General features: G+C 36.6%; 1 protein-coding gene across 1 annotated transcript in view; it reads right to left on the bottom strand.

Moving 5' to 3' along the window:
• Positions 1-7,522: 7,522 nt before the first annotated feature.
• The window catches only part of kctd16a (potassium channel tetramerization domain containing 16a), a 65,188-nt gene continuing 44,744 nt past the window's right edge, over positions 7,523-27,966 (bottom strand). The window contains exon 2 of the mRNA XM_056472760.1: positions 7,523-10,059. Coding sequence (XP_056328735.1) covers positions 9,626-10,059 — 434 coding nt within the window. The 3' untranslated portion in view covers positions 7,523-9,625. The remainder of the gene's footprint in view (positions 10,060-27,966) is intronic.

Here is a 27,966-nt window from a genome sequence, read left to right as displayed (position 1 = left end):
TAGGCTAATAAAATACAAAGACAAGTGAATCAGGATGTTAAAATAAACAATCAAAGAACTCACCTTTCAAAGATCACCTAACTACATTGAGCAATATTCACAGTGGCGTCCTTCATGTATTTGGGTCCCCTTGAAACATTTCTTTTGTGTTCCATTGTTTTTGAAAGTGTTGAGAGAAAATGCAGTCTGTTTTATTAATGTGTTTGCGTTGTGGGAAAAATGCAGCTGGATTTTTTTATGTGTTTGTGTTGGTGGGATTTGCAGCACATGTGCTGTCAAACAGATGAAGATCTTTTCTTAATTTGCTGGCGTTTTTTGTAATTGCAGGTGAGTTAAGCTCTCTCTGCCAACGTATAGTAGGTTGTAAGCTCTCCATAAGGCAATCCATAGTCACACTGAATAATGTAAAACCCAATCAGAAGCCTTCAAATTGTCTATAAAATATTTGTAAAAATCTATAAAATAATTGTCTATTATACGTGTTGCTCCAAGAAAACTACAATATAACATGAACTGTCAACTATCGTGACAAATGACATTTTTATAGCACATTAAATTACAGTAAGTCACTTAAAACAGAAGACAATGCACATGCTTCCATTGTGAGCTGTGAATGCGCGTGAACTGAACATTATTCTTGAAATCATTTAAATAGCCTACATCAGAGAAAGGGAACAGGGAGGGATATTCAGTCAGGAAGAAATTCTGATTGTAATTGATGGATAAAAAATAACACAAAATACTGCTTGAAAGAAAATTACACTCCTTTTTCATAAACTGGAAAAAAATGTGAGACTTGGCAACACATAATAAACCAAAAAAATGCAAAAGGCTGTGAACAGCGGGAGATCTTCATTATCAATCAATGTAAACTAATCTCAGGCCTCTCTTTTCTAGCATTGTGCATGGGCAACTAAACATTTAGATGGAGTGTAGTTACACAATCTAAATTCAGTGGTGCATCACAAACTGTTTTGAAGAGCGTAAGTAGTAGCTTATTATCTTTTTTTTGTTGCAAGTTATAACTAGGCTGTGTTTTAACTTGGGCACTGTTAATGCAGTGGCCCAGGTTATTCTAGCCCCCAACCATAAGTACTTACATGCTATACTAAACACAAATCTGTCTTATGAACTGACTGATAATTGCCTCTGAACTGACTGATAATTGCCTCTTGCAATGTAACATACACATCTTATATCTTAAACCCTTAATCCAGACATGCATTTCACAATTTTTATACCCACAATAAACATTCAATACATTTTAAATGACAGATTTTGATGCTATATTTCAATATAAAGACAATATCTTTACAGAAATGCTTGCCCTGTTTCTCATCTTTACTTTTCAGGAACTGTTTGGTGAACTGAAGCGTGATTTGATTCACTCTGAGGTTAGCCGCTGGTCATCTGTCTGACCGGGGAATGTTACTCACAATGAACTTCCCTGAGGAGATTCTGCTATCGATTCTCAAATAGAGCAGTGTGTCAATGCGCAAGGCTAAAATTTTGGGTCCTTCCCATGCCCTTTCATTGATCTGTTTGGGAGTATATTAGAGAGACAAGAAATATATGAATGGGTCAACGTTTTTAGTTTTTTTAATATGGGGAACAACTAGACAAGACCGAAGCGGGATCAAAAGAGGATGAAGATGACAAATGCCTTTGATGCTGATTGAAATATTTCAACGGCTAAATCAATTAATCAGGTCTTGAAGTTGTCTCATTAGTATGCAAACTGAGTTTTAGATAAGTGTTGCTTGGTGCAAAACTCCCACTTAAATTGCCCACTGACAAAATAGTGAGCAAGAAACTAGGGGTGCGTCTCAATCAGCTGCCTTGTTCAGTAGTCAGTGCACTGATCAGGGCGTAAGCCATTTTAAATGCGGTCTAAATTGCAATATTCTTCCAGTGCGCTGAAATGTTCACGCCCTGAAAACTCCCACAATGCACCATGAAAATCAGGGCACATCAGTGTGCACTATGCACACTTAACGGAAGTTCAAAAGCACGAATCACGAATTATGATCCAAATCTTTTGATCCAAATTAATTTTTTTCTAAAAAGAATCGGTAACACTTTAAAATAATGGTCAATTAGTTATTATCAGTTAATATACTGTATTTACTAACATTAACAAACAATTTTTTATACATTTATTACAGCATTTATTCATATTTGTTATTGTTAGTTAATGTTATTTAAGTTAAATATAGTTAGTTCACGTTACGTAACTCGCTGTGCATTAACTAATGTAAACAAACACAACTTTGGATTGTAATAATGCATCAGTTAAGGTTGAACTATGATTAATAAATCCTTTACAAGATTATTTATAATTAGTTAATGTTAGTTAATGCATTTTCTAAGTATGAATAACATTGTAAAGCATTTATTATTCATAGTTCAACACTAACTGAACTCACTGACTTTTTTTGTTCATCTAACTAACCATTAGCATGAACATTTCAGCACATGGGAAGAATTTTGCAATAGAGTTCAGTTATTCAGTCAGAAAGGCTCTCAAAATGTGCGTCCGTAACCAAAATGCGATCTCCAGTGGACAGTAGCAACCTCCGAAATGAGATGCAGATTCAAAGTTTCACATGAGGTGGTTATTAAATAGCAAGTAATAAAAACATTACGAGCGTAAACATTAGGTGAGCAAGTTACATTGTAACCTTGTCTCCTAACAACACGCTACGTGACGAGATATGCAGTGATAAGCAATTGGACTGTTTGCACTAGACAAAACACAGCAGAAATTGAAATACAGCCATTCAGAAGCACAGAATACTGCACTTACTGCACTCCAACAAAACTGTAAGCTTTATAATCTAATTAATGCATATTAAATCTCTTTCAGATTTTTCTGAATCAGTCAGGCACACTTCTGTTGATGTCGTCAATCTGGCAACCTGCACTTGTGTGTGTTTTGAACCAGGCCTGCAATACCTAGTTCAACCACTAGGTGTCAAACTTGCATATTGCACCTTTAACTAGTATTTTTATCTTCTGTATCGTTATGGATAAAATAATATGGTCATTCGAATAGTTTAATAAAATGAATTTGATTTTTGGAAATCACCAAGTGAACGCCCCCCCCCCCCCCATCCCCCCCTTTAACCCAAGGGGTCCCTTCACTATCCCGTCCCCCCACTTTGGAAACCACTGCATTAGATTAGAACTAAAAAAAAGTTAGCTGAGTATAATAATGTGATTCTACTGTAGCACAACACAAGAAACATCCTGGCTTCCCAGGGTTATAGCTTGGATCCCATTTCTTCAGACTGTATGTTCCAATTTTTGAATGATAGCACATTTGAAACACTTTAGTGTCACCTTAATAAGATGCTTTCCAGCAGATTTGTGGTTTGTCCTCACTAAGCACATTCACTTCTCCAAGTCTATGGTGCTTCTGCAGTCTCAGAAGAAATGTAGCAACACTGCAGAATCTCATGGCTAAAAATAGTCTGTTAAAAATGGTACTGGTGATGCATGTATTTATCAAAAAATTTCCTTCAAAGTGACAGAAAAAGAAAACTAATATATCAGGCAGGAGAATGCGGAATTAGACCGCCGTGCATCTGGAATCAGCTGAATATTGAAAGGCGTGTTGCGGAGAGATTTGTCTGGCGGTTTAGTATTAGATTCAGCAAAGCTCATAATCTGTTAAATTCAGAGAGAAGGTTAAGGTCATCTGCCACACTCGTGAAAAGACAATTTACCTTCCCACTTCTTCTATCTGATTTACATATATATATTCATTTGACACAAATGAGAAACAAGCAGCTCTTGATTTTGTTTCTGTCAAGGATTCTGTTGGAAATGTGTGCCTGCTCTAATGCCAAACGGCAGGAGGGGCAAGATTGCAGCATGTCAGGATTTCAACAACTCAACTGAACAAATTGTATTTTTAAACCCAGTTTCGTTTAATGATTCATTGCACATTCACAACAAATAAAATCCTCATATACCCACAGGCAAAATCAAAAATCTCAGCACAAACATTCACAATGACGAACAAACAGCCTATATCGGTCTGATCCTCTTGATGCATTTCAGCAGGGTTGGCATGAATGTAAATGACGTTTGGTGAATAATGTTGATCACATCACAAATAAAATGCATCGATATGAGCCATTGGTCTATAGAAGTGAAAGAACATGCACTGCAATCAGCTTCACGCAAGAACATACAGTACTCACTTGTGCTTTCTTAAGGTGAAAAAGGTCCATAGTGTTTCAGTAGCGTAAACATAGAAGCACAGCTCACACACACGAGTCTTTTTTTTTTTTAAACCAAGCAGCATTCTGTTGGTCAACACCAACTTTATAATGTGCTAAATCTTCGTGGCTAACTTCCACACGATCACATAGATTCCTATAGCATTTCGTGATCACACCTTTAAACTTTTGAAATAAAGGGTAGGTTTGTGTTAATACTCTGTGAACGCAATATTGCGTAATGTAAACCACAATCATATACAGCTCAGGCTATGTAAATATGTGCCTCGGACTACATTTTTTAGGTGAAATACGTTGCTCTGGATACATTTCATTGCAGATTTCAGATGTCAAATCCACTAGAGGCCGCTGTTACTTACGCTACGCTGTTAATTTTGCATTACTTAGACTACGTTTTGTTATATGTTTCAAATACATGTCCACAAGAAGGCAGCGCTTGTTGTACAGATCACCTAAACCCTTCTCTACAAACAAGCAATAGTGTTTTCATATGTAAGAAAAAATGCACTGTGACTATGTAGGTTTACCTTGATTTTACATTGTTTTTATCTCTTCGTGGAACCGTGCTTCACCAGAATTGATCTGTATGCGAGGCCAAAGTACTTGATTACAAATCATACACTACCTGAAAAAAAGTCTTGTCGTCTATCCCAGTTGTAAGAGCAACAAATAATAACTTGACTTCTGGTTGATCATTTGGAAAAGTGGCAGAAAGTAGATGAATCATCTGTTGAACTGCATCCCAGTCATTACAAATACTGCAGAAGACCTATTGGAACCCGCATGGACCCAAGATTCGCAGAGAAATCAGTCAAGTTTGGTGAAGGAAAAATCATGGTTTGGGGTTACATTCAGTATGGGGACATATGAGAGATCTGCAGAGTGAATGGCAGAATCAACAGCCTGAGTTATCAAGATATTTGTGCTGCCCATTACATTACGAACCACAGAAGAGGGCAAATTCTTCAGCAGGATAGCGCTCTCTCATACTTCAGCCTCCACCTCAAAGTTCCTGAAAGCAAAGAAGTTCAAGATGCTCCAGGATTGGCCAGCTCAGTCACGAGACTTGAACATTATTGAGCATGTCTGGGGTAGGATGAAGGAAGAATCACTGAAGATGAATCCAAAGAATCTTGATGAACTCAGGGAGTCCTGCAAGAATGCTTTCTTTGCCATTCCAGATAAGATTATTTCTGTTAAGTGACAAGACTTTTGTCTAAGCAAAGTCAGACCTTACTGTCCTGATTAAAAAATTAAAATCAGGGTATGATCATATTTTATTGTGGTAAAATAAATGTAATCTAGAGGTCTTTGCCTTTCATGTCAGCCACTTCTGATACCAAATGATCAACTATAAGTTATTATTTGCTGTTCCTAAAACTTGAATAGACGACAAGACTTTTGTCAGGTAGTGTAGCCATCAGTAAGTTGTTTTGTGGTATTTATTTGGGATTGTGAAAAGAACAGCACAAAAAATATCAGTTATCTGTTGATGTTTCAGTAAATATCATTTGCATGAAAAAAAATCATTTGCGTGAAATCGAACAATAGTTCAAACTGCCCTGTAGTGTTCATTTTACCTAGAAACTGCAGTCAAATGAATGTTTAAGTACTTTTTTTGAGGTTTTACAAAAATGTAGGATGACGCACATATTTCCAGCTAGCCTGATATGGAATCATAGGCACTGTTTACGCCTGGTTTTAAGATGTATTTTGGTCGATCGTATCACAAGCAGATGAAGGAGAACCATTCTCATTTACACCAGCCTCTTTTGTCCACTTTCTTGATGTCTTTGAGGGTTAAGGTGTGCAAAATAAACCAGCAGTTTACATATGAATGTGAAAAAAGACAATTGAAAATAATAGAGAGGGCAGTAGGTTTCATTTCTGATCTGACAACCTCAAAACTACACTAAATTCTTTGGATTTGTGTTAGAATCCGGACTGGTAAAAGAACATTGTGCCTTTTATATCTTTTCACCTTCAAACCAAACTAATGGCAGTTTAAATTCTGTCTGACTAGCACTTCAACAATACATCCTATTTTTTGTTGCCTTTAAGGTCTTGTAGACCGATACACTAAGGGTGCTTTCATATTTGGTTCAATTGCCTGGTCCGAACCCAAGAATTGCCCCTGGTCCCTCAATTGCCCCCGCTTGCCACCTTCTTGCCTGGTTTATGTTCACGCCATCTCTTGCGCCATCAAGCTGCTGTTGTGTGTACAGCTGTTGCTAGGTGATGGACGGCCACTGAAGACAAGGCCAAGGCGTCAAAATGGAAATACATATGCACATTGAGGTCGTTCTGCTTTTACTAAATCTTTTGGTTTTGGTAACATACAGAGAGCGACTAGCGTCTATCTGCCACAAAAAAAAAAAAATATATATATATATATATATAAAAAAAAGAACATAACACGATGTCTGCAGAAGTCATTTTTGGAGGTGACAAGCAGACATTAGCCCCTTTCACGCAATAATACCGGTAAATACCCAGAAAATTACCAGAACGAAATTCAAGTATGTGCTGTTCACACAGGCAAGGACGTTCTGGAATTTTTCCAGAAGGGACCATTCACACATCCATTTGAAAAATACCAGTAAATTCTGACATCCTTATTCAAAAATGAGCTCTAAATGGCTGCGCTTGTATTAAACATGAAGTGGGTCAGTCTTTTCTCGATGGTTTCACTTTTATTTAAAACTTTAGCATTCATGCATATGCTTTTTTGAGATGGACCAAATGACTAGTGAAAAAATCCGCCAACATTACCATCCAGCAGAACTGCAGCTAAAAACAGCTTTGTTTACACATTATACATTGACATTGCAAATTCTGACGGATATTGTGGATGGATAACTTCTATGAAAGGATATGGAGGAATACTTTCGCATATCGAGACGTACATTTGAGTTTGTGCTGCATCTTGTGAGATATTTTTTGAAAACAAAAGTCTACCGGTGTTGTGGGTTACTCAAATCTGACTGCAGCGCTTCACGTGTATGCAGCTGAACGCAGTTTACACGGTTCAATGCTAAGGATTTTTTCTACTGGCCCAATCGGGGCCAGTGGCTCAAATTTTTACTTGCCCTGCCAAAATTTTCACTGACCCCACATAAAAAAAAAAAAAAAAAAAAAAAATATATATATATATATATATATATATATATATATATATATATATATATATATATATATATATATATATATATATATATATATATATATTTCTTAGCCACGTGTTTCAAATAATGTGTCATATATTATCTGTGAATTTGGAATTTAAATAATTCTAAAATGTATAATGAGCAAAATTCAAAGTGTTATGTAAACAAAAATAGCAGTATGGAAAACATGCAAGTATTTTATTGCAAAAACAAAAGGTGGCTGACTTGCAGTGCAAACTGTGCAAAAGATCACTTCATTTTTTTTTGTTGTGTTGTACCCACGTAAAAAGCCTCATAATTTGATGTTGCCAACTCCTCGCTGTACTGGTTGTTATGAGAGTACAGAAAAAAACTAACATGCTCACAACATCCAATCAGATGAAAGGAACTGAAAAGCAATATGGTGTTTATGCCATCAGAGAGAAGGTAGCTCTTATAGGCGCAAACTGTTTCTCGATTCTAAGACTGTATTCGCACTCAATTGACAAATAGTCACAGACAAATTAAACTTTAGTGACATGGCAGCACTGGACCAATCGGGCCAGTAATGATCCTGTCTTCTGTCCCGAGCGTCTTTTGTGTCCTTATAGTTGGGGCCTGGTTTATCATAACAATTTATCGAAAATTTTTTCCACAGTTCTCATGATCATAGAAACGGTAGCTAACTATCAAGCAGCAGCTAAATGTGTCTGGAGAAGGATTTAAAGCCATTTATTTTCATAAACAACACGGATGTGAATTTGTCTAATTGGACGGAGTAGACGTCCATGTCAGCACGTTCTAAACGTGACCGCGCAATTTCTTGCAATTTTCTTTCTGCATTCACACAGAGCAGCACTCCAGGAAATTACAGTAATGTTACAACTTCTCTTTATGGAAAATTGCCAGAACTAATTTACTGGTATTTTGAAAAAGGGCCTGTTCACACATGATCGCTTACCAGAAAATTGCCAGTAATTTTTTGGAAAAGTCTGTACATGTGCAAGGGGCTATTATCAATGTGTTTGCACTAAGGTCCTGCTTCTCGCCAAGGAAATGTTAGGTGATACACAGACATACACACATGAATGAACGTCATGAAAACTAAAGTTGGTTGTACAGTTGGCGGTTCACGTCAGTTATTTGGTACAATTGCATTCATATCAGAAGTGAACCGGACCAGAGTTCGCACGAACCGTACCCCAGACCACCTATTTCAGGTGGACTCAGGTACGGTTCACAGGTGTGCACCAGAGTTCAGACATTGTTCACACTAGTTAAACGCACTGAACTCTGACGTCAAACGAACCCAGGTGTGGACCAAAAGTGCTAGTGTGAAAGCACCGTAATATATACACTAATATATTTTCATTTGAAAGCTCATCCTTTTCTCTTCAGTTGACACTAGATGGCATTTTTGCTAATGAAAGCTTATTTAAAAACACTATCTCAAAAGGTCATGTGTTTAGTCAAGTGACACAGTCATCAGGCCCTATTCAGACCAAAGCAGATGGTGGATAATGCTATGTGAATGTTATTTTGGCTTTTCTCTAGTTTGATAGTGCTGTTGAAGTTTAACATTGGTTTAAGACTGTGGGTGTTTGGGAGGGATTGTGATACTGCACTCCCCCTCCCACTACCACTCATGATTATTTCTGCAGACTTGGGCAGAAAGGAAGTCTATTTATACAACATCTTTACGGCTAAATCAATCTGCTCAAATGTATTTTCAACTACTACTGCGCGTAATTAACAATGGACAAGCTCAAAACCTTTCGATTCCCATTTACATGTGTATTTCGCATCATCTACTTGAGATGAGATTGAGAAAACTGTATTTAAGACCAGGTGTAAACAAATCCCCACGATTCTCCTATGTGCACTGCATTTACAGCGGGAATGTTGTACAAAAGTGCCGATCGTGCACCGAGTAATTAAACAGGTAATATATATATATGTGATTAATCTGTCTATATACAATTCGTTATCATTTTGGAAGTCTGTCTAGACGCTGTGAAATTGGCTTAATGTCATTGTGCTTGGTATCAAAACAGGACTGGTCCCTTTAGCAGTCACTTGAGGTTCACTGAATTGTTAATTGTGCATCTTGCTGCATGATTACACAGACGAGCCAATTAAGCCCAAGCAAAAGAAGAGTTATGATGTCATCTTATGCGCTGAGAGCTTTGTTGTGTCGCTCTAATAGGCCCAGCGAGCCTGCAGGAAATCATTTCAGAGCTGATATTTTTTCAAGAGATCCGACTGCCACATGTACTTCCTCTCCGGAAAACGCACTGGAATTTTAATTCGTCGGAAGTCCTGGATGCATTTCTCCAGCTCCTGCTCCGGGGTCATCTTCTCCTTGGCTGGTTTCCTCTTCCCGGCGAGGACGTCACGTGGGCCTGTGGTCCGAACGCGCAGCAGATCAGTTCTCCTGGGGATTGGGGTTGGACCCTTTTTCACCGGTCGATCCAAAGTCTGGATGTTGGCTTGACGAGTGACCGGACGCACGATGACCGTTTCCTGGGGAGAGCTGGCTTCTGATTGGGTCTCAGAACAGGAAGTGGAGAGCTCGTTAAGGGAAGTGCCGCTCTCACCTTCACGCTCGCTTTTGTGACTCTTGCAGCAGCAGTCGCAGTGAGAAGAAGACCATCCTGATGGACCACCTTAAAACACACACAAAAAAACACAAATGTCAGCGCCGAATAAGATTTAACAGAAGTCAGTGCTGTTGTTGACAGTATCGGATTGCAGGTTGGTTCACTCAGGACGTGCGAAACCTGATAAGAAAGGTGAAAGAACTGAGGTGAACAAAAGATATTCTTCAATTCCCCTTATATCACAGCAGTTCGGCTAACACAGATAGTATAAATACTCCTCTAATGGCACGGATGTTTCTCATTTTACACAGTCGATGCTCATGCCACCATCTAAGTAGCCCATTTAGCATGCACCATTTACTCGAAAGGAAATGAAACTCACAAACTTGAAAATAAAAAGCATCACGTGCACTCCATGCGGTGAGAAACTTTAATGTGTACGAGTGTGAGCTGGACGCTTGGCATTGAGCAGTTTGACCTTATCAGCTTGACCTTATCAAAGACAAAGAATCCACATTTAAATCACCATTTGAACTATAAGTATTGATCTGTTTTGTGTTTTGGACAAAGAACCTTGCTGAAATGACAAAGGGCTATATCCTTGTCTTAAACAGACAACAGTGTACATCAATGGCTTTTGTTAACTGATGGACATCAAATCAAATTATGACTGCACAGAAATCTCAAGTACAGTGCATCTGGACAATATTCATAGCGCTTCACTATTTACACATTGTTTTTATGTTACAGCCTTATTCCAAAATGGATTAAATTAATTTATTTCCTTAAAAGTCTACACACAATAGCAAAAAATGACAATGTGAAAAACATTTTTGGAAAATTTAATTTAATTAAATTGATTAAAAATAAAAAAAAAGCTGAAAATCACATGTATATAAGTATTCACAGCCTTTACCGTGAAGCTCTAAATTGAGCTCAGGTACATTCTGTTTCCACTGATCATTCTTGAGATGTTTGCAGCAGATGAATGCAGCAATGTACAGAGACATCCTGTATGAAAACCTGCTTCAGAGTGCTCTTGACCTCAGACTGGGGCAACGGTTCATCTTCCAGCAGGACAATGACCTAAAGCGCACCACCAAAATATCAATGGAGTGGCTTCACAACAACTCAGTGAATGTCCTTGAGTGGCCCAGCCAGAGCCCAGACCTAAATCCTATTGAACATCCAACATAAGTGAAAACAGAATGTACCTGAGCTCGATTTAGAGCTTTGCGGGAAAGGCTGTGAATACTTATGTACTGTACATGTGATTTCTCAGGTTTTTTATTTCTAATAAATCTGCAACAATATCAACAAATCTTTTTTCATATTGTCATTATGGGGTATATTTTGTAGAATTTTGAAGAAATAAATCAATTTAATCCACTTTGGAATAAGCCTGTAACATTAAAAAATGTGGAAAAAGTGAAGCAATATGAATACTTTGCGGATGCTATATGAAGCGATGGATGTGCATTAGCATTTTCATGAAATGCTTGCATAAGAACCTCGCTTCTCTTCTAAACTGAATTTAAATAAATGTCTTGGAAAAAAAAAATTCAAACAAGTTTGCTTCTTTGAACACTCAGTGAAACTGTGAATGGATGACATCCTGTTCACCTTCACAGGCAAACCGCAAAGCAACTTCTAGCTATTCAGTTTCCTGGCAGGGCAGTGCCGACCCCATGTATCACTGGCTCTCGAGCCCAGGTGTCTCCTTCAGTTCACGGACACAAATCACCTCCTACTCCAGAGGATCCTGGATGAAAAACTCTCTAAATGTGCTCAGGTCATATTTCATGTCAAAATCAAAACAAGTAAAAGAATGAAAGGGGAAAAGGATTTTGTGTGAAGAAAATAATTTTCAAGACCATTAAAATGATAAATACAAGGCACAAATGCAAAGAAGTTTGAATGAATGAATCAATGCGTGAATGAACAAATTAACAAATTAACAAATGAATGAAAAATCCATACATGGTAATGCATGGTATATGGTAATACAAGTTGGACATTTAATAGTACTGATTATAATTTAATTTTACAAGTTAACTTTACAATTATCTACACTAATAGATATAAGATCAATAATTTGGTATTAAAATAAATTTGGTATTAAATAAATAAACTGTCATCACATGAATGAATACACATAAATATGTATTTAATAAAAATAAATAATCAAAATTTGTTTTTGATAATAAATGTAAATAATAAAAACGAATAAAGAAAAAAAAATCAAGATCAATAAAAGCTCTATTAATAAAATGCCCAAATAAATACATAAATAATTAGGTCAAACAGATAAAATATACACTGCCTGACAAAAGTCTTGTCGCGGATGCCAGTTGCAAGAGCAACAAATAGTATCTTGACTTCGAGTTGATTATTTGGAGTGGCAGAAAGTGTATTTTTCAGATGAATAATCTGTTGAACTGCATCACAATCATTACAAATACTGCAGAAGACCTATAGGAACCCACATGGACCCAAGATTCTCACAGATCAGTCAAGTTTGGTGAAGGAAAAATCATGGTTTGGGGTTACATTCAGAATGGGGGCATGCCCCATTACATTACAATCACAGGAGAGGGCAAATTCTTCAGCAGGATAGCACTCCTTCTCATACTCTAGCCTCCACATCAAAGTTCATGAAAGCAAAGCAGGTCAAGGTGCCCCAGTATTGGCCAGCCCATTCACCATATATGAACATTATTGAGCATGTCTGGTGTAAGATGGAGGAGGCATTTGAAGATGAATCCAAAGAATCTTTTGTCTAAGCAAAGTCAGACCTTACTGTACTAATTAAATAATTAAAAATCAAGGCATGATCATATTTTATTTTGGTAAAATAAGCGTAATCTAGAGGCTTTTGCCTTTCATATAAGCCACTTCTATAACCAAGTGATCAACTAGAAGTCAAGTTATTATTTGTTGCTCCTAAAACTTGGATAGATTACAGGACTTTTGTCAGGTAGTGTATACAGCATGGTATTAAAATACATTTTTAAAGTTAATAAACATACACACCTTTATAATGGACCACTAGAATCAGTCTCATTACAATATAAAAAAAATTCTACACATATATTACAATTAATCAGACCATTACATTTTTCTTTACTGTAAGTAAATACGTAAAAAAAAATAAATGAATGAATAAATAAATACATAAATAAATGTAACAAAAAACAGACATTGTTTTATAAAAAAATTTAATAAAAAGAAAGAAATAATCATAGTATTTTACATGAATGAGAGGATATGGATATAATTGAATAAAATAAACCAGATTATAATAGGAGATTCACGCAAATCAAATAAATATATTTTGTAGTGTATATATATGTATATATAAACCTCTGCTGCATTGTCACAGTTCACTCCCTAAGAATCCCTACAAAGGTTTGTAGAACATAAAATACAATACTTAAACCTTGACAGAGGCTCGATAGAAAAAAAAAAAAAGTCTGACATTTTCTCCCCAGGGGTCACCATATCTCCATCTTCCTGTTATTGGTGTTTCTCTTTGTTTCGCTCCTGTATAGAATTTCACCCCTTTTCCCATCAGCTTGACATACTATTAAAAAGAATAATCACCAATGAAGCATCATCTGCATAGAAGGATGATATTTCACATCGGAGTATCGTTATTAGCTAAACACCAATCTCAGAAGCAATAATTTGTGTTCATTGTGTCTCCCAAGCAGCTAATTTATCCTGATTAATAACAAAATCATTCAACTGAGCTGCAAATACATTTTACCCAATGCAATAACAGGCTAATTGAAGGCTGTGTGATTGCTAGTGGCTTTCTAATGGGGATCCATGAATCTGATATAAGAAAACGCGCTGCATTTCCCTGCATGATAATTAAAGCCAGGTTCTGCTTTTCCTTTCCGCAGCCACTTTTCCGCTCTGTCCATCTCTCATCTTCGCTTCTCTTCTCCTGCAGCGTATGAAGGGTGAACAGAGAGGCTTTTATTGAAGGATTGCTTCAAAATGGATGGTGCATCCTGATGGGACCACAAGTCAACAGCTGAGGCGAGCAACAATAACGCTGCCGTAAAACTAAATAAGCTGGGATGAAACTCGCTCTTGTCCTCAGTCGGCCTGTTTATGTGAAAACTCATTTCCCAAATAGACTTTAAAGATCTCAGTGCATTCCACAATTAGGGGTGCATGAGATTTTTCATCTGTGATTGGATTGCAATTGCTGTTTTAACTATACGTGCGAGCTGACGTTATCGAGTGCCACTTAACGAAAAAGCAAACAAGTCCAAAAGCATTTACCGTGTTATGAAGGATATTGGAATGAGGTTAGAATGACCCAAATTTTTAGGTTATAACAGCAAACTTATGTTTTAATCTTTAGAAAATATGATATGCAATATTATACAAGCAAGACTGGCATTTTAATGAATGTTAGCATCTGATTGCGATCGGAAATGTAAAATTGATTTCATAAAGTTCTACAAACAAGGTAATTTTGAGTGAGTGTCATTTCATTTTTTGCCAATGATGGTCAATAACAGAAGATTTATGAGTCTCAGCGCAGCACTGCAATGTTTACTTCCTGAATGTAATCTTTTTGAATGAACTGAGCAGTGTTGGGGAAAGTTACTTTTGAAAGTAATGCATTACGATATTGAGTTACTCCCCAAAAAAGTAACTGGTTGTGTTACTTAGTTACTTTTAATGGTAAGTAATCTGTTACGTTACTTTTGATTACCTGGCTTAGGGATTAGGGCCCTATCATACACCCGGCACAATGAGGCGCAAGACGTGTTTGCCCCGACATGTTGCTATTTTCAGACCAACGCAACCTTAATTTTTCCATTTTCCGCCACATTGTTTAAATAGTAATTAGTAGTTTACTATCTAGAAAAGAGGTGTGTTAAGGCACGTTGTTGGCACGTTGCTATTTTGAGGAACTAAAATAGACTGTGCTGGACTTTAGACCTGCTTTCAGCTGGTCTATTGCACAGAGCGTGTTAGTTGTGCGCCTCGCTTACACATTGCTTAAAACACGCAGGATGTACAGCAATACACAGATATCTTTACAAATAGAAAAGAATTAAAGGATTAAAATATTATAAAAATAGTAATTTTATTTTAGAACTTAATTTATTTACCACACTTCGTTATTATTGCTAATTTATTCACTGGACAATTAGAACTGAATTTAGAAATAGGTTTGAAACAAATCTTTGTGCTTAACAAATTAAATTAATTATGTAGGCTAATGGATGTCTTCAGTGGTGTACAACACCATTTCCTTATCCACGAAAAAGAGAAAGAGAAAGTGAAAGTAAAGGCAGATTGGAGAAGGCTCATTCTTTATCCTTTAACTGTTAGTCCTTTAACTCGCTAGTGAAGCGTTCAGTTTTTCCACTTACAAAGTCCGTGCGACGCAACTGACTCTTAAAGGGAATGGGAGATGAGACTCTGATTGGTTTATTCTCAAAACACACCTATAACTCATTAATAGAATAAGCACAACCCTGTTAGACCATGCGCTGTGGTGCAGAGCCTATTTTTCTGTCCTTAAAAAAGCAAAAGTGGATTCAGACACACCCTTAATGCTTTTGCCCCATGAATGAAAAAACTAAAACTAAAAACGTAAACTAAAAATTAAACTTGCGCTACGTTTACAAAAAAGAAGGTCAAATATTATTACTTATTTTTTAAAAGTAATACGTTACTTTACTCGTTACTTAGAAAAGTACTATTATTATGTATCTTGCGTTACTTTTTATGCATTACCCCCAACACTGGAACGGAGTCAGTCGATACAATGATCCATTCATAAAGAAAGTAAAAAAATGTATCGTTTTAATTGCATAGTCTGATTGCATACACTAATAAAAATATTTTCTCAGAATTTTTATTATCAATATTTATCAATATCAGTTGCTGGAGCAGTTTAATAAAGTTATCTTTAGTGGTATGACGGAATATATAGTAAAAGATATTATATAGATGGAATTCAATTTATACAATAAGAGAAAAAGTGCTTGCCTGACCAACCCAAACAATATATTTCTTTAAACTACTAAAAATATCAATAACAGTCTCTTTTAAAGGTAACGGAAGAGTTTTTAGGGAAAATAGGCAAATTTTACAAGTCGCCTAGCATAGGGTTACACATCGCCACAAAATATGGTCCACAGATAGGTAACTAGGTAACAATGCTGTGTACTATCATTTCACCTACTGCATTGATGATACAACAGCACATATCCATGATTATTATGCCAGAATGAGGGTATAGTTCCATATCAGCCAAGAAAGTAGCAACTTTTTATTTTTTGTTGGTTTTGGTACACAATGTAACTACAGAAGAGTCAAGATTTAATGTGCTTTTGCTTCTAAATCAGGCAATCAGAATTGGGTTTTAAAAAAGAGCAGAGCAATGTCAACGTGATGCAATGTTATGAACGTGATGTACTGGGACTCATTAAAAATAGGAAAACAATATGTTATGATAAGCACATACTGTAAAAACACATCACATAACTCTGACATAGAGATATTCTGGACAAAGCCACTGAGCGCCTTGTCCACCATGATATAATGGTAAATAAAACCGTTGTCATGCAACTTTCTACTATAAACAAGAGCTAGAAATGATTGCCGATCTCTTCTGATTAGTCTATTACTTTTGGAACTGACCGTGACAGATCTTTGAACTGAAAACAGCGTCTAAAATATGTGGTGCTCATGTGTGCAGCGCATCAAAAGATGTGAGCGTAATGGTCAAACATGTCGTTCCATTGCGTGTTAACATAGAAAAAGTAGCACATTAGACAGAAAAAACACATTCTGTGTGAACGGCCCCTTAAAAGACACGTTCTGTCTACCTTATTTTTCATTTAACTCGTCTTTTTCAAAGTAAATTACAATTGCAGAAACAAGCTTAGTTTCTGCATTGCAAAATAAGGTAAACAGTCTTTATATGCTATATCCACCCTCTAATTATCACATGACCAATGGGCTGGGCGATTAATCAAAGGTGATTTTCATGCACATTTTGTCAGTAAAGCCAGTTCTTGTAAACCTCCAGCACATGCTTTCAGATGGAGCACCATTTACTCCATGCCCTGAAATAATTCACTGACAAGCTACTATACATAAAAAGCTGTTTAAAATTGACATTGATTTAATCAGACGATAACAAAATCAAGATAATCATTCTGTGATGATGGTGGCGGATTGTGTCACTTCTACAGCTCTGTGTAGTAAATGCTGCATGTGAAAATACCCCATATAATAACAGTTCACTTCATGAGTTGAGTGAAGTAAATCCTTCTGTGACTCCATCGTTGTGTGATGATTAGTCATGCTGAATCAATGAAAGCTGTTAAATCATCTGTTTATAAAGCTTTAGAAAGAGATTTCTTAGGTTTCTTCATGTTGGGAGTTTCCGCACAAGAGCGCCCTCTGGCCTTAGTTACAATTTCATTTCTATTAATCGCCCATCGCAACAATCAATGTAATTGGTGTCACTTTTCTTCCCTTAATAAATCTTTTCTTGTCAGAAATCTGTTCTAGAATCTAGTAGGACGCATTAAGCCATAAATCCAGACATACCATTTGGCTTAAATACGTTTTTCCCCTTGTTATTACAATATTGGGTGTCTGCCCTTTTGTAGGTGATGTCTAAATTTGGAGTGACTTAATCAGTTATTTTTTTTAAACCCACAATCCACACTGAATGAAACACCACTTCCCAAAGGAGGTGACAACTTTCATTCATAATTTACGCCAGGTTTACTTCAGAAGTCAGCTTGGGGACACTCAATGGAAGCAGGTAAAATAAGATTTAAATAATTCATGTTCATATACAGGTGGAGATTTTTGTTCAAAGTAAATTTTAAATTGTTTTAATGAATTAACATTTTATATATTAGGCCTGCAAGATATTGGGAAAAACTGACATTGCGTTCATTTCTTTTTCTGCTATTATACATATATATATATATATATATATATATATACACATATATATTTATATATATAGCGATTTAAATACAGTTTCACAAGATGACGTAAGTAACTTTATTTGGAAAGTATTTATAATTTTAGGGGAGTGCATCTGCAAAAAACACATAAAATTATACAAAAATGAACACGTGGAGGATGAAACAATGCTGAAGAACGCATATTGAGAAACAGCCATTATCTACCCAAGGGGAGCGTACCCGAGGGGAGACACTTCACTTGAACCCCAACGTCTCTTTCTTTCCTGATAAGGGGAATAACACAAGTTGAAGTATCTTCCCCGAGCTCAGAGCCCTCTCTAGTGAACTGGGCATTTTGCGCGTTTGACGTGCTTCAGACTGCAAAAGAAATTTGGAGCAAACCTCTAGCAAACTGAGAAGTGAAACAAACAGATGGAGATTGGTTCACGGATGACAGCCGCTGGACGTGACCGAATTGAAGGACATTATTATCCTTCATTATAAGGACATTAAATCGATAAATTATTTCATTTAACTCTTTCCCTGCAGTAAACAAGAGAAAACACTTCCCTGCCAATGACGAGTTTTATGGCAATCCATGTTTTAGGTGTATTACGGTAGGGGAAGCCCTAACGCATGTCCTGAGTGAGGAACAAGCTGTCAAAAGCTCCAGAGAGTGAAATCTGAGAGAAAAAATAATATTGTGAATAAAAATAAGAGCTACAACCTTCCTTTGGCTTTATCCCTACTGTTTTAGATTTGTCTTGACAAGAGACCAAAATAAAGAAACTTTTGTTTTATGATTTGTGTCATTCTCTGTGTCAGATTGCACACCTAACAGGCTACCTAAAAAATATATGTACAGCTGAAGTCAGAATTATTTGCCCCCTGTTTATTTTTTCCCCAAATTCTGTTTAAATAGAAAATATTTTTTAACACATTTCTAAACAGTATAATTTTAATAACTCTTTTCTAATAACCTATTTATTTTATCTTTGCCATGATGACAGTAAATACTACAGTAAATGACATTTAAAAGCTTAACTAGGTTAATTAGGTTAACTAGGCAAGTTAGGGTAATTAGGCAAGTTATTGTATAACCATGGTTTGATCGGTAGACTATCGGGGAAAAAAAATTGCATAAAGGGGCTAATAATTTTGTCCTTAAAATGGTGTTAAAAAAATTAAAAACTGCTTTTATCCTAGCCGAAATAAAACAAACAAGACTTTTTCCAGAAGAAAAAATAATATCAGATATACTGTGGAAATGTTCTTGCTTTGTTAAACATCATTTGGGAAATATTTAAAAAAGAAAAAAAATTAAATTAAATTCTATTTTTTTATAATGTATGTATATATATATATATATATATATATATATATATATATATATATATATATATATATATATATATATATATATATATATATATATATACTTTTTTTTTTTTTTTTTTTTTTTTTTTTAATCGCAAAATTGTCCGCAAATGTCTGGCAATTACTGTCACAAAATCAGTCATTTTTAATCCAAAAAATTTTTTTGAAAAACTTGGGAGTCCGGTAAGTTCAAAAGTACGATAGTGAATAGTAGAAGTAAAAGTGTAAAGCGTATGAATAGTAAAAGTGTTAAGTAAAAGAACAGTAGACGAGTTAAGCGTATACCAAACTGATGCTGATATACATATTGGTGGGCTTGATGAAACTGTTCGCCACACAGTGCTCATGAAATTTACATCATTGTCCATATTTGCTCCTTTTGACTCCCTTTTTGCTGATATAATGCATTTAAAGGTGCCATAGAATTGTTGCACAGCCCTATCCACAATCATTTCTTAATGGTGTTACTGTAAGCGGTAAATATCAAATGACCTTGGTCAGCAGGACATTAAGCTAATCTGGTGCTGTTTACCATTAATACTCACCAAGCTTATGGCTGCAGGATCTATCAGACAAGAAATTGATTGCATTTCGCTGTATCCACCCCATCCTCTGTCTTCAGATCTCCAAGCGACTACAGAGCAGCACGCGGCCGCCCGGATCATATTGCAGGCCCATTATGGTCAGGGCTTGTCTGCAGAGCTAAATCAGTTACCGTATGCGAGTGCCTTCTCATGAATTACACAAGCTTGAGAGATGCATTTGGCACCAGGATTTGAGCGGAGACAATCTCATCACAAGGGGCATCCACCCACCAGTGTCTACCCACAATGCATTGTGTCTAAATGCCTGAGAGTGCTTCAGATCTGAATTCTCCCGAGCGGTGTGTGTTCAGCGTAATGTGTTTGCTAGCACTGCACTGAAGCTCCAACAGCAATCCTAAAAATAGTGTGATGTGTGCATCTATGCATTTTTAATTAACATTCAATCTTGTAATGTTCGCATGAAGCAGCTGATGCCAGTGGGGAGAAATAATATGGCCGCTCGCTAATGTATTTGTGTTTAGTCATAATGCTTCCTGAGTATTTGTGCATTAAAGGTAGGAGTTAGATGTTTATCTGGTAAAATGTCTACCGGAAATCACAAGGTCTAAAAATACATGTCTTTTCTTTTTACTTCACTCGATTTGCTCTTGAAGAGAAAAGAGAAATCGATAATGAGATTTCTTCAACATGTCTATTGTTTTTCCCAGTCATCAATAAGATTATATTAAAAAACAAGACAACTTAAAGGTTAAATCTACTAACAGCTTGTGTCTGTAATGTCTTACACCGAAAGACACATGGTTTACTAAAGATACAGTGACAAATTAGCAATGAAAAGGTGTGGATGGTTATTTTTGCTGCTGACCTACATTGTGCACATGCCAAGATATGCTTGTTTGTTTCAACCCAAATTCGAGCTACAAAAGGACACACCGAATCAATGAGTTTATTTCTTGTAGACCAAATAAAGCTTTGCACTTACAAGCCCAAGGTTGTGAGTTCGATTTCAAAGAAAAGAAGAAACTTCTAAAATGGGACTCTTCAATGTGTACATTTACACAAAAAGTGATGTTAATTAACTTAAAGGAGACCTATTATGCAAAAATCACTTTTCTAAGGGGTTTAAACAGTTTTGTGGTAAGAGTGTATGAATACAGCTAGCCTATAATGGTAACAATGTATTAATAATTATAGTTTTTATAATGACACTTCATAAAAATAGTCTGCAGAAACACCTTAATTGACATTCTCCCTTTGTACATGTCATCAGGGAGGGAAAGCCCCACCCATTAGTGACGATCTCTGCCTCATTAGCATAAACAGCCCTTAGTGAGAAGTAGCCGTTCACCATTAGAGTTTTCCAATATAGGCTCATTCTAAAAACTTAGCCCTATATACATTTCTGGAGATCGCGAGTTATGTACCCAGAAGTACGTATTGCTACATTTCGTCTTTAAAATGAATTGCAAGTGGGCGGTGTGACGTCACTCCTTTTTGCGCTTACCAGCTGACCGCCTACCTTAGTATGGCCAGTTTTCTCGCTGTAATCAGTTTGTTCAGTAGCTCACCATGTATGTTGGCGGACTTGAGACGCAGAGAGGAGTTGACCACAATGACGGGGTTTAAGTCTGGCGAAAAACGGTTCCAGAAAGCGGGTGAGACAAAAACCGAATCCAAAAAATAAAATGAAAAAGTAAATAACAGGATGAGAATCGGTGATGATTGAATCGGTGCTTTTGAAAACACTATTGGTTGGGTTTAGGCAAGAAGGAGGGTGGGTCAGTCGATCAGTCAGTCATTCAGTCGACAGCGGCCTTTGGTGGATTTACATGAGAACAGCAGGCATGAATGGCACTTACGAGAGAAATTTAAGATCTGAAAAGCATACACAGCAGCCTCTGGTGGATTCGCGAAAACAAAAACTGCAAAAAAGTAACTCCTGGGACGTATTCGGTGCTCTCCAGAAATATATATAGGGTTACATAATCAGAATGAGCCTGGATTGAGTTTTCACCTGCTGAAGATAATATCAGTGACCAAGTGGCATTATAAACATTGACATTTAAGATGCACAAATGAACACAGGAGTCTCCATAGACTGCCTTCTTTTTTCACATTTTCAGTTTTTCACAGAGGTAACATTAGTACTGGTTTGAATCTGCCGATATGCTGGTGCGCAAGTATTTGTAGCTCCGCCCTCTTTTGAAAAACTCATTTAAATTTAAAGCATGAGTCACCAAAACATTACGATTTGGATCAAAGCCTAATAGGTGCAGTTTCATGTGTGGGATATTTTGAGCTGAAACTTACACATACAAACTCTTATTTTACATCTTGTAAAAAAGGCCATAATACAGTATTTCCCCTTTAAAAACTTGCCCATATTTGAAATGCTCCAGAATATTTTTAGATAGTGTTCATTTTTTGGAGTTGTTCAGACATTTCTACATTTGGCAGATACTTTTATCGAAGATAACATACTTTATGTTTATACTGCTTTCTCTGGAAATCAAACCAATGTCCTTAATGTTGCATCATGTCCTGATAAAAAACATCATCGTCATGGGTATTTAAGGTTTTTTTAAGCCTTTAAAAAATTCAAATAACTATGAATGGGACTACAGAGCTTGTCAGAGACTTTAAATATCACCATAGCAAACAGAGAAACTCACTAGTCGGCTTTATACCATTTCTTCGGTTAATAACTGGACTAGACTTCAAACAAAAACTGAATGTTGTCCAAAGCACTTTTAAATTGTGCCAGTTAGCTTGTGAATTAATGTTCGTTGTGTAATTTAATGTCTAGATTGACCATAAATCCAATGGAAATATCAGAATGGATTTTTATCAAGGGAGCGCGGGTGACAACTTGTGGGCTTGCCTACAAAAATACATCATCTCCATAGATTTTTTAAATCTATAGGTCAACACTTTGCTCACTACAGTGAATTATATTGTGAATGTATGAAAGACTTAATAAAAAATTGATCTATAATAATGGCACTTTATAGTTTCCTTTGAGCTGTGTGGATCCAAAACCGTCCAGCTCTGAATATACGGTCTATCTACAAAGAGCAAAAGGAAAAAATAAATATTCTGAGCTCTTGAAAAATGACTGAGTCAAGCCGTCCATCTTGGTATGCCAGGAAAGTCAACCAATCATACTCACCACAACCCTCCAGGCACTTCTGAACTGGAGCTTTTTCCTCTCTCTCTCTTTCTCACACACACAAATGTAGACACAAGCGCACACACATTCAGAGCTCAGTTTGCACAATGCGATGATAACCATCAATTTTACTGAGATAGAAATAAAATTCCCTTTGCAGGTATAGGTCTTTCTGCACACTCAGCTTTTGTGGCTCAGTCTTCAGATCGTAAAAGTCAACAAATGAAACTCTTCATTTTCAACAGATTGCTTTGATACGGAAAATTAGCAACAGATCCTTTGCACAATGGAGGCTTCTTAATGAAAATGAGACCACAGATAGGGATCCTGAATTCTGGAAGGCTGTGCTTTGTTTGAAGCCTAGATGAAAAATTTCAGATTAAAACCAATTCAGGATTCCTTTAACATGTACAGTGTTTATAAACTATATCTGATAGCATTGTGTTGATGACTGACTCCCTCCATTATGGTTTCAAGATTCACCTGAGGTTTGTTAATGTTCATTTGCCAGTTAAAGTCTGTGTGAAATCCAAATTTAGAATGTTTACTTTGCTAGTACACGTTGTTATTATTTAGCTGAAGAATTAGTATGTGCAAGTTAATTAAGTTAATAGTTTGTTTTAATAATCTTCAATCAAAGTATGAGCGTTTGAAGTTGGGAGTGGTGGTCCTTCTCTGTTGATGTCAATTTGATGACACTTAGTTTGCTATCAGAGAATGACATGCAAAAAAGCCCCGCCCCCTACTTAATATTCCATTTCAATTGGAAGTAATTCAACATCCTGAAAAAATTTCTGCGACACGGTGGTGCAGTGACTAGCACGATCGCACAGCAAGAAGGTCGCTGGTTCGAGCCTTGACTGGATCTGTGGCATTTCTGTGTGGATGTTTGCATGTTTTTCCCGTGTTGGCATGGGTTTTCTCTGGGTTCTCTGGTTTCCCCCACAAGTCCAAAGACATTTGGACAATTGTCTGATTGTTTCCCAGTAATGGGTTGCAGCTAGAAAGGCATCCGCTGCGTAAAACATATGCTGGATAAGTTGGCGGTTCATTCTGCTGTGGCGACCCCAGATTGATAAAGGGACTAAGCCGAAAAGAAAATGAATGAATGAATGAAGGAATGAAAATTTCTATTTCACATTGAACATGGTACAAAGTAAGCCATTTCTGTCTTTGCAGTGAAGCGGTAACAGTATATAAAGGACTCAAGTTTAGATTAAGAAATGCTTGTGTCTAAGAAACATGAACATACTCTGAAGAAAACAGTTCCTCTGAGGAAAAACACTGGTGTGGAGATGATTTTTACTCAGATTGAGGTCCACTGGAAAAACTTGCATCATCTATCAATATTTTCAACCTCCAAAAATATACTGATATACACACTTAAAATCTACACTTACCGGCCACTTTATTAGGTACACCTTTCTGGTACTGGTTGGATCCCCTTTTGCTTTCAGAACTGCCTTAATCCTTCATGGCATAGAAACAACAAAGTACTGGAAATATTCCTGACATGATAGCATCACGCAGTTGCTGCAGATTTGTCGGCTGCACATCCATGATGCAAATCTTCCATTCCACCATATCCCAAAGGTGCTCCAATTTTGGTGAGTCTGTGCGAATTGTAGCCTCAGTTTCCTGTTCTTAGCTGACAGGAGTCATACCTGGTGTGATCTTCTGCTGCTTTAACCCATCCACCTCAAGGTTTGACGTGTTGTGCGTTCAGAGATGCTCTTCTGCATACCTCAGTTTTGACGAGTGGTTATTTAAGTTACTGTTGCCTTTCTATCAGCTCGAAACAGTCTGGCCATTCTCCTCTAACCTCTGGCATCAACAAGGCATTTGTGTCCACAGAACTGCTGCTCTCTGGATACTTTCTCTTTTTTAGACCATTCTCTGTAAACCCTAGAAAGGATTGTGTGTAAAAATCCCAGAAGATCAGCAGTTTCTGAAATACTCAGACCAGCCTGTCTGGCACCAACAACCATGCCATGATCAAAGTCACTTAAATCACCTTTCTTCCCCATTCTGATGCTCAGTTTGAACTGCAGCAGATCTCTTGACCATGTCTCCATGCCTATTGAGTTGCTGCCATATGATTAGCTGATTAGAAATTTGTGTTAACAAGCAGTTGGACAGGTGTACCTAATAAAGTGGCCGGTGAGTGTGTGTGTGTGTGTATTTTTTTTTTTTTTTTTTGTGATGCTATGAAAGAACAAGTTTTGGCTTCAAAATATCCTTTCAGTTAATGTTTTTTAAACAAACCATTTGTTTCTTAGAGTGAAGAAAATTTTAATGATCTAAATAACCTTTTGCACCTTTGTGCAATGGAAATGGACATGGATATTAAAGGATTAATGAATGCTGAAGGTTCTGCATGCAACAGCTGAGGCCAATCAATAACCTTTATTTTTAAGAGTGCTGATATGTAATTTATGGCATTTTAAAAGTAAATGATTACTAGAGGGAGTAAAATTCCTTTTATCCTTCACGTAAATTATAATAATGTCATGGTCATGGGACACATAATTAATAAATGAAGACTCCATGCTTTACTTCACAATACTAGGTAGATATTATATGACTACAATGTAAATGTCTATTGATTCACACACACATGCGTGTAAAAACACACTATGGATTGAGGTGATATGTATGGCTTTTTCAATGCAGTAAACCTACTCAGCATTTACTAATACAGCATTGCACAAGTTCTATGAAACACTGTTTAACTACATGTGCAAAGTAAAATGTTTCACAAATATATTTTGTATTATTGTTGACTGTTATGTTTAACAATATTCACTATTAAAAATTAAATGTTTATAATGGAACCATCAATTCCAAAATAAGAGTCATGAGAACGGAAAGGTTATTCTATGAGATCACAGTGAAAGTTAATTTTCATTCATTCATTCTTCTTCAGTTTTGTCTCTATTTAAGAGGTCATCACAGCAGAAAGAACTGCCAACTATTCCAACTTATGTTACACGTAGTGGATGTCCTTCCAGCCACAACCCAGTATTGGGAAACAGCCATACAAACTCATTCACACACACTCATACACCACAGACAATTTAGTTTATTCAGTTAATCTATAGCACATGTCTTTGGACTGTGGGGGGGGGGGGGGGGGGGGGGGGACCAGAGCAACTGGAGCAAACCCACACCAACACGGGGAGAACAAGCAAACTCCACACAGAAATGCCAACTGGCCCAGTCAGGACTCATACCAGCGCCCTTCTTGCTGTGAGGCGACAGTGCTAACCACTGAACCACAGTGCTACCAAAGTCAATTTTTTAAACCATTATTTTTACGAGTGTTGATTATAGTTTTAGGATATTGTCAGTCTAGGTGGTAGACATTTTTTAAATGCAAAAAGCATTAATCTTTCATCCCCACTCACCATCCTTTTTATTTCTGATCTGCTGTGATATGCACATGAACCAACTTTTTATCTTTTGACAGTGAAATTGGTATTATTATAGTACTTAAATCTTTGCTCTTATCTTATCTCTATTTTTTTAAGATCATTAAACATTTAAGCTGCCTCAGAAGTTTGTCTGAAATCGTGAGGTGACTGCAAAGTATAGGGTAAGGCCATTAGCTTCAGCTTCCCAAAGTCCAAACTTTACTTGTGTTTTTCATTAATATGTTCATCATTTGCACCTTCAACAATTGCACCTTCTCTCTAAAAGTAATGATGGATAAGATGATACTTTTTAAAAATAGACCTGAAATGCTTTTAATCCTCTCACACAAACCCTCATCACAGTCTACAATATTTGCTGTTGTTTTTGTTCTGTCTCCTCCTTTTATTTCTGAACGTGGAAGAACAACATGGTTGTGGATAAACTAAACTATACAAAAATGTGCATGAGCGAGCTGTGCATACATTGAAAAACCACATACTGTACTATGTGCGTATACCATTCTGGGCCTGTATTAAAATAACACTTGATCTCACCATTAAGGGTATCCTGGCAGTTTTTAGCTAAGATTTTAAGAAACAGTTTATGTTATGCTGGTTGAAAGTCACTTCACACCCTGATAGCAATCATTATATTTAGTGGTCCAAATGTTTTAGTATGTATTTTAATACTCTGTGGAAGATAGAACCAAGAAAAGTGCATTTAATCAAAATGTGGCTGTCAAAATATGTAATTGCATACCTTTGTGCACCTTGTTCATGCAGAAAGTATTAGGTTATTGGTGCATTCAGAGACATGGTTCAGAGAGAGAATGGCAGCCAGACAACAACAATCTACCTTCTAGTTTTATGTTTGGTATTGTAATTACTAACTGAACCACAAAGTTTTCCCTCATGTGAATGTTACGTTATATATCTTAATGAAAATGTCTGGTGTTTGTTCATGAGGTGTGGCTTTGTATGTTGATTTGAAGGGTGAGACCCTAACGCTGGCATTTTTAAAGATTGCTCTGTTTGCACTCAATTATGTTTTTATGCTTTAAAACAATTATATCTGAAAAGATTATGACTATATTTATAGAACGTATAATTATTGTAAAAATGTTTTAGAAAAAATATTTGTTGTCTTATTTTTGTGTTTTTTTTTTTAATAAAATGAAAAATACATGGGAAAACAGATTTCTGACTTGGAAATACCACTGCCATTAAGGTGATAGCTAGAAGCTCCTTGTGGTCAAATGTTTTCAAAATGTTTTCTTTCAAAGGCAGATTGTTGCAGTCAATCAGTCAAATAGTTTGTGGTTTGGTCTTGGTAAAATGTTATGAGTGGTGAGGAGGACTCTTAAATCACTGATTTAAGAGATGTTTAGAGCTAAAATGCTTTGTGAAATACTCGCTTTCAATCACTTACCTTTGGCTTAGTCCCTGGTTTATAGAATAGGGTCTGTCTGCGGACTGCAAGACAGGGGCGTAACAAGAAGGGG

Source organism: Danio aesculapii, chromosome 14 (assembly GCF_903798145.1).
Source record: "Danio aesculapii chromosome 14, fDanAes4.1, whole genome shotgun sequence".
Taxonomy (NCBI): domain Eukaryota; kingdom Metazoa; phylum Chordata; class Actinopteri; order Cypriniformes; family Danionidae; genus Danio; species Danio aesculapii.
Note: the sequence above shows the minus strand (reverse complement) of the source record. Positions and strands in the feature narration are given on the sequence as shown.